This window comes from Diadema antillarum, unplaced genomic scaffold, assembly GCF_040938485.1.
Source record: "Diadema antillarum isolate AM-2024a unplaced genomic scaffold, OU_Dant_1.0 seq00000188_RagTag, whole genome shotgun sequence".
Classification (NCBI taxonomy): Eukaryota; Metazoa; Echinodermata; class Echinoidea; order Diadematoida; family Diadematidae; genus Diadema; species Diadema antillarum.
Genome location: NW_027271252.1, coordinates 328675 through 337688, shown reverse-complemented (window position 1 = coordinate 337688; position 9014 = coordinate 328675). Strand labels below are relative to the sequence as shown.

Below are 9014 nucleotides of genomic sequence, written 5' to 3'. Positions count from 1 at the left end.
ACGATTATTCATTGGGAACATAATTACATTGGTTTATCATTCATGTTGATTTAAGAAAAACATGGATTTGGATTAATATTGACAACTAAACTACGAGTTTAGGTAAAGTCTGTAAAGTCTATGCCATGTGATACAATTAAGATGAACTTGAAATATGTATAACTTTTAGCATGACAATGCATGAGTGGCAACTATTATGACTGTATGAGAACTGGCAAAAAAAAATAGAATAAAATGGGTATAAAAAAGAATTGTATAGACATCTGTACATACACTTCGTTTCAAAGACACTGTTGTGGACAAAATGAAGTATGAGTTCGTGATAAGTTTAGCATTGATTGTGACGTCATAGGCGGGCTTGTGAAGCAGAAAATTGGGTATTGGCCTGTGGGGGCGCTATAAAGGTGTGCTCCTCAGTGCCGTATATTAAGAGCTCCTCAGTGCCGGTGCTCCCTGATCCTCAGTGCCGTATGAATTGGTCTGAATGTAGCTAGCGACACAGCGGATTTTTCTATGGTGTCGTTGAAAAGCTAATTTTTTTTCCCCCTTGTCCTCGGCCAAGTCTTCCGTTAGCGGTTGTAGCTTCATGGCGGCAGTTGAATGAGCGCGTGCGCGAGTGTATGCTGTCACTTATATCTTTCTCTTTCTTTTCTTCTTTTATTTTCAGGTCGAATATATTCCCCCTTCCTTCCTAGCAATCATTTCTTTGTGATTTTTCTCTTCTCTATCTTTCTCAATTTCCTTTTTAACTCAATTGTATAGATCTATTTTCTGCCTGTTTTTTGTTTCCTTCATGGGTTGTTTTTCCCTCCAACTACGAGGGCCTTACCTCTCTCTATCCTCTCTTATCTTTTTCAAACAAGTTTGACATGACATGACACATTTATGCAGCAATATTTGGGGTAAATTTTTCACATTGTGCAATCGAAATACTCACAGTAACTCAGTTACAAAGCAGAAATTTTAAAAAAGAAAGAATAATATTGTGTACTTTGTTTATCGAGCTATGAGTTGTTAATGTTTGGTTGATTGCATGAATTGTATCCGCAAGGTTAAAACTTCTAATGATGATATGGCTCAATTCTTTGAACAACCTCAATAATAACAATGATTTATCAGGTAATTATGAATCCAGGTTTTAATGTTGTTATGTGTAACTTGACCACTCACACACACACACACACACCGCAGACTTGTCAGAGGTGCAAACATTCTCTCAGTAGAATAACTTTGAGATAGACATGACATAACGTAGATGCAGAGACTAACTTACATCTTCTGAAAGGTTTATAGGGAAAAAAATGAGTGTACATTTGTTTCTCAAAGACAACAGCATTACATAAATCATTCGATTATTTGCAAGTCTTAAAAATATTAGATATCTATGCTTTCTTTTTACAAGTAAAAAGAGAGTTTGATATGCTATTATGCTTTTATCACATTGAAAGCAAATCAGCAGTAACTAAACATTATCATGATGGTAAATAAGAAATAGAAAAAAGAATGCAATTTACTTCCCGGGTAAAGTAGCTTACATACCTACCACAGTTGAACAAAACCCTGGGAACAAAATTTTCAATTTCAATAGAACAGAACATAATTGTTTTGTTTTTTTTCTGGAGATTAGCTATACTATTACCATATCAGACCTTCGCATCAGTTTTTACCTTGGAAGATCAGAACATCTACAAATACCAAATTATAAATAGCACACATAACATTTTTAATCCTTACTGTTTTTGAAGAGTATTAAGAAGTAAATACTTAGGTAAAGAACAATTATTAGGCAGCTGAAACGAAGGGAAAATTTACATTCAATTTAAACATAATATATAATTCTATGAGGAATTCAACGTTTATGTGATGAAAATTGGTTATGAAATGGCTGAGATATCCAAAAAATAGCAATTCTAATAAGATGTGGGACCCACGCTTTATTACGATAGCTTGGTTTTACTTTGTTTTTGGTTATTTCAGTCATTCGAAACCTGATTTTCATTATATTGTCTTTGAATTCTTCTTAAAATGATTTTTTTTCTGTACTTTATCATAGGTGTTTTCTTGGTATCTCGTGAAAAGTTAGAAGCCCAATTCTTATCTTCACCAATACTGTACTATCCCTTTAAGGGTATCAGATGTTTATTTGACGGAAATCGGTTTGGAAATGTCTGAGATATCGAAACACAATTAGGGGAAAACATTGGGAGCCCAATAATGTTGTGGCCAGTCGCTTTGTATTATCACTTTTTTGTTATCTCAGCCATTTGAAAACTGATTTTCATCAAATGAACGTTGAATCCTTTTTAGAAGAAGAGAACATAGAAGATAAGTTTTTTGGGGAACTGTTGATTTGTTGTTATTCTTTTTATAGTCATCTGTTTGTATTTGTTACATATAGAAAGGTGGAAGCACTGTCAGGATTTTTCAAATATCATGTTGTGTGCTAGTGTGTATATTTGATAGATAGAAGCACTTATCGGTCAAGCCCCCAGTTACATATCCGAATTATTAGTGTTTAAATCTCATCGACATACTCATAATTTGCGCAGTTCTAAGGACACTCTTCTTTTACAGATTCCAACATGTAAAACAAAAGTAACATTGGGAGACAGAGCATTTGCCTGTGCAGCTCCCAAACTCTGGAATGATCTACCACTAGAAGTCCGGAAATCCCCAACAGTAGCAGTCTTTAAATCACGACTCAAAACACATCTCTTCTTTTAACTGTTCGTTATTATCAAGCACATTAGAAGCTTTTGCAGCGCAGAAGAATATATGTCTATAGGTTTTGCGCTTTATAAATTGATATTATTATTATTATTATTATATTGTCATGATGCTGGTGTGATTGCAGAGGTGAATAGATAATGATGCTGCTAGTGTTTGTTTGGTTTTTTCACATTTGATTTGGATTGAAAAGAATTTTATGAAATTGTGAGAGTGGTGACTGAGGTTGTTATTATTGTTATTATTTTTGAAATTTGTTTGTGTGTAATGTGGCAATTGCTTGATAGAATTTAGAATCATTTTGTGTTTTATTTTCTTTTTGCACTTAGGTGATATCGAAGGTCAGCGAGTTCAATGTTAATGAAGAGGTGGTTGGGAAGTTCATCAGGCCTGAGGTGGTGTCTGTGGCGGAGGCGAGGGGCTCACCATCCAAACGAAGACTGAGTGTGTCGGGTGATGTTGTGGAGGTAATAATGATCAATGTGCAGGGTTGTAGTTAAATAATCATATTGAAAACTTTCGGTCATCTGCGAAGCCGCGCTTCCGCGCGAACGCTACAACACGTAAAACGGGTCAAAAATCGACGCATTTTTCCACAAAATCTGCCATAACTTTTAAACTATTTAAGAAGCAAACTTGGGGCGCCCGGATTCTGAATGTAGACACTTTAGGGATTATTTATGTGTATATATCATTATTGTAACATTTGTAGTCGTGACGCAAATTTGATCAGAAAAGTACCTTATGAGTAGATTTGTCTATGGCGAACAGTCCAAATTTGACGAATTTGAGCACATTTTGCCGTCTTGCAATTCTTCCACACGGGATATCTCGAGAACGGAAAGTCGCACGAACTTGGGGGCGCACGGTTTTAGAAAGTAGAGATTCTGCCCATTTTTGTGATATAAGAATCTTGTTCATTGGTTGAGCAGTCCTGACGCAAATAAGCAGTAAAGCTAGACTACCCAGTCACAATTGCTGTCATAGGGAACGTGTACAATCCACACAGAGCTATCACGTGACGAGACTGCCAACGAAAATTTGAGCCGTTGACCTTCACTGTCTGCCGTCGTCAGCAGTGTGAATTCCTGTGATTTCAAGCTTTTGTTTCTCGCCAAATATCATTTTCAATGCAATATCAAGATACATTGTTGTATGTGAGACATTATCTAGATACGTAGCAGCCTTATGAGCAACATAACTGCTAAGTTTGGGAGCAAAAACAACCAAATATATTTCACATTCCTTCTCATTTTTCGATGATGGCTCTAGTCGGACTGGTGCATTTTCTTCGGAGGTGGTAATAATGTAAGTAGTTGCAACGGTTGCTTGCCACCTGCTGTCTGCAATCGGGTGCTTATATACACGTGTTGTGCACAGGTAATCAACTGAAATAATGTTGTAAAGGAATGATAAGGTCCTAGATTATATCTCAACTGTAGATTTAACCCGATTTCTGCCGCCTACACACAACACACTACGCGCGAAATTATGTGAACATGATGTCCCTCCACGCACGGTGCTGCAGGCCACCCCCATTAACGTGTCGACTAGCCACTCGCCCCACAGGCACTCACTTTCTCCAGCGTCTGCTACGTCGGATTTTCTGCGTGAATTAGGGCGAAAGTTTTCAATATGAATTTCGTGTTCATGTTTGTGTTCATGTCTCGATCATGTTACAAATTGTTTCGTGCACATGCGTGCACACGGAGTCTGTGCAGTGCTTTGGACGGCTGACTGAGTGATCGAGAATTCATGTGGATACAACCAGAGAATGAGGGGATTTGATGTGCATATACATTGTATCTTAGGAATAGGGGGAGTGTCTCGGTCAGTGAAAAATGGTGAGAATGATATCCTTAGGAACTGCTGGCAGCCTGTGAAAAGGGGGGCTTTAGGGCTGCTGATACATGTGTACCGGTACATGCTTTGCCTTTCTCCTTGAGTGTCCCCCCCCCCCCCCCTTTCACACCCCTTTCCCTAGGGAGATAATGTCCCCTGTTCTTGAGCTTACATTTGTTATTGTAGAAACAACAGTTTCTGATGTTACACTGCATATTTCGCAGCTGACAAATTAGTTACTTAGTATATGTTTAGAAATCATCATATTATGTACAATGTTCATGTATAAGGTAGCAAAAGAACATTTTGTGGTGTTCAAGTATAAATATCCTTATTGTGAGATACATTTTATCTATGTTTGTGACTATAAGGAAGACTTTTGCAAAAATGTATATTTTTCATCATGCTTCATATCTAAATATATATTTAGAAGTTATTGTGATGGTAAATAGCAATAGTTGTTGGATGTGAGTGGGTCAGTGAATGAGTAGCAGTTCCTGATGTAATGTAGAATCACCATCTTTTCTAAAGGTGGTATGGTGGATTTTGTTATAGGATGTTCTAATCTTGTGAAGCAGTTGAGAAATGGAATATGGAATGACAGAAATACGCTTGTGATAGTTGTTTGATAATCATTTTGTTTTCATTTGGATTAGTGTTATGTATGATAAGAGTGGAAGCAGTTGTTTGCATGTACATTTGTACGTGTATGTAGGTTAATTGTCATCAATTATATGCTGAGATGGATTTGTGCCTTGTATATTTCACTATATTGTAATTTGTTGTGTTTTTTTTTTGTCTGTGTGTTGCCTTTGATTTAGGTTGGAGACTGCATCAGGGGACCATCATATAAGAGGAGGAGTCTACAGATAAGTGGGGAGGGGGCATCTATGGAAGTTGTCCTATGGGGGAATCTGGCAGAAGACAAAGTGGGATGTGGTCGATCAGTGATCACCGCCCTTATTAAGGATGGTGAGAAGCTGACGTCGACGGCATCGAGCCAGGTGGAAGTACGTTTATGATGTTTTGATGCGTTCATAAAGGAAATTTCATATAAGAGTATTGGTATGGGTTTATATTAGAGGGGCTTCAGGGAATCTGGTAATCAATATGTTTTGAGGATTAAAATGGAGATGACAGTACTATGAATTTGTGCAGAATTCATTAGTCGATTCTTTAGTTTTGATTATTCAGAGTTTCAGTAGTTCTGTGTGTTGTTGAAATGTTTAATGTTAGGTCTTAATAATTGAGATGAATAATGCAGGATAGCCTCATGGTGTATGAAATATACCAGCTATGTCACTGTTATAATCATTGAATAATGATTCAATAAATCATTTTTTGCTATTTAGGAATAGGTATTTAAAATAACAAATTTGATACCAATTTAGAAATGTAGTCATCAGGAGATGGATATTATTTTCTTATCCATTTGTTACAGAAATTTTGAATTTCATTTTGGTTTACAATGTTGTCAGCTGAGAATGATAAGGGTGTGAAGTTGCCACTAAACCCATAGTGTTCACAACCACTTAAAGGCATGGTACAGTATTGGTGGAGATGAGAATTGGGCTTTTATCTTTTTGTGAGATACCAAGAAAAGACATATGATATAGTACAGACTACAGAGCATACAATTTTAAGAGGAATTCAAAGTTTATTTGATGAAAATCAGGTTTGGAATGAGTGAAACATCCAAAGACAAAGTAAAACAAATGATCGTAATAAGGTGTAGGTCCCACACCTTCTTAGAATCGCTTTTTTGTGGATATGTCAGCCATTTCAAAACCAATTTTTATCAAATAAACGTTGAATTCTTCATAGAATTACATGCTCTTTCATATTTCATATGAGTTTTCTCGTTATCTCACCAAAAAATGTTAGAAACCTGAAATTAGGTTTCAACCAAAACCATATGATCCCATTAATGCCCTTCTCATTCTGAACAGTCGATATGCGGTATTCTTTTGCTCTAGTTTGTACACTGCAGATATGTAAGTGCATGAACATACATGAAATACTTATCATTATAGTTGAAAATAATGATTTTTTTTTGTGAGAAGGATTTTTGTCACATGATTATGGTTCTATTTAATTTCGCTGCTTTTTTTTTTGTGCAGAGTACAGCATGCGCTGAGGAATCTGCGCTGGTGATTGGGATCGAGGAAGATGGGTACGATTTTGTTTTTTTATGCCTTGGGCCATCAATAGTGGTCGTTGGAGACACTATGTTCTGGGGTGTCCACTTGTCGATCCCTGTCTGTCCCTCCCATTTTCATTGTTATGATAACTTTAATATTGTTCGTTGAATCAGCTTGAAACTTGGATCGTTTATGCACTGGCGGTGCCAAAGATCTGATTAGTTTTGGGGGTTATTAGGTGAGATATCATGGTTTTGATAATTAACTGAAATCCATCAGAAATAGATAGAAAAAACTGTTTTGATAAGTTGTCTTTTATCACATCAATAAGATGTGATAAAAGGCGGTTGTAGCTGTAATTTGAAAGCTGCAATATGGTTCATGTTGATGTTTGGATCATGCGTGCATTGGGGTGATGATGATCTGATCAGTATTGGGGGTTATGAGGTCGATGGTCAGGTGACAAATTAGATAAAAATACATAAGAGATAGGCTGTTCTTGGAATTGCATTAAATCATTTCACATGTCATTTTGAAACGGATGATGTCATGCATTGTGAAGCGACGATGATCTGATGAGTTTTTGAGGTCATGTGGTTAGAGGTAAAGGTACAGAGAATTTGAGACATTCATTAAAACTGATGTGTTCTCACTGTAATTTAAAAAGTGTTGAAGGATCATCTTGAAACTTGTGAGATTATCCAATGGGAGGGGGGCGGGTGATGTTTTGATTTGTTTCTGGGATAGTGTGGTGATGGAGAAGGGCACATAATTCAGTAGAAAGCATAAAAATTGTAATTTTTGTGATAAGCAAAAATTGTTTCACAGATCATGTTGAAGCTTGGAACATGTGTGTTTTTTTTTACTGCCTGATCGAAGGTTTATCTGGCTTTTATATATGTTTTGTTGTTTCTTAGGTCTCCGATTGAAATCATCCTCGAGAATGGACAATCGCTGTTCATAGAGGAAGCTCTGTTTGATGAGCATCTCAGCCTTGATATGGATCTCCCTGTGAGAATAAAATACACCGCCACTCTGGGAGGACATGTTAAGAGTATTTCTGTGGTTTGTTAAGTATCGTGATTACGTTGCAGTTTTTCTTTGCTAGTAGTAGTGGGTTATTAGTCGGTGTTATTTCAAAGCAGGTTTTACATATCTGATTTGATGCAGCTTGTTTTTCTGATCAATATGACACCTTTTTCCTAAAGAAAATTGGTTGAAAAATTGGGATAATGTGGGCTGAAAATGATTTTGAGGGGGCAGGGCCAAAAGGTGCTGAGTTATCGTCTGCTGAGAATTGGGAAAGTCCTTATTTTCTTATTTGAAGACCTATGTGCTGATTTCAGTGTTTATTTATTTGTTTTCTAGTCTGATCAGGGAGCTGAGACTTACCTGCCTGGTCTGATGAATCCATTGGTATTAGCAAAATTTGCTAAAAATATAAACAAGTAGACAAAAGGGCCTAGTTACATTATAACCCTGTAAATGCCAGGGGGTTATATCGACCCTTTCCCCCTTTGGGAAGATTCTATGTGGAGTTAAAACTGCTCTGTATCACACTAGGCCACTTTTTGTTATCTTTTGCCTTAATTCTTGCAAATATTTTGATATCTAGTTCATTAAATTTGGTTATTGCCTTAAGGGGTCAGGTGATATCTTGTGATTTCATGTCTGCTCCTAAACAGTGTGTTCTTAGAGATTTGTGTACAAAACATGTTGTTTCTAATAATCATATCATATCAAAATGACCCCTGCCCCCAGTTGGATATGGGTTAAATAACATTTTGCTGCTTAATCACCGAACAAAATTGTTTGTTTTGCTTCATTCCACAAAATGCTTGAAAAATGGCCCTTTTGGCTTTACAGCCCACCCCCTTCGTATGTATAATGATGGGTATTTCTAAACCTTGTAACAAAGCGGTGAGAACATTGTACATTACATCAGCAACACCCCAGATTTTCTGTGAACATTTATAGATGTAATTGAACTGACTGTTCGTTTAGTCTTAAAGGGGATGGCTAGTAACCGATCAGTGGGAATCAGTGGGAATGCTGAGGGATGATTGTTTCCATTCCTTGTGGGATTCATTTAAGAGTACATTATATATCTACTGTTGTGTGAAAATTATTTGCTTCAGAACCGTCTCATATTCAAGTAATGTGCAGATTAATGCCCCGTCACTGACCAGGGACGCTTACCTGGAAACATTAAACTGCACATTACTTGAATATGAGACCATTCTGAAGCAAATAATTTTCACACACCAATAGATATATAATGTACTCTAAAATGAATCCCACAAG

At 36.8% G+C, this 9014-nt stretch overlaps 1 protein-coding gene across 1 annotated transcript; it reads left to right on the top strand.

Moving 5' to 3' along the window:
* Window positions 1-3006: 3006 nt before the first annotated feature.
* Window positions 3007-8599, top strand: LOC139728624 (uncharacterized). The gene is made up of 4 exons (XM_071639565.1): window positions 3007-3194; window positions 5391-5579; window positions 6690-6742; window positions 7628-8599. Exons 2-4 carry the CDS (start codon window positions 5460-5462, stop codon window positions 7782-7784), a joined length of 330 nt encoding a protein of 109 aa, XP_071495666.1. The 5' UTR covers window positions 3007-3194; window positions 5391-5459; the 3' UTR covers window positions 7785-8599.
* The last annotated feature ends 415 nt before the right edge of the window (window positions 8600-9014 follow it).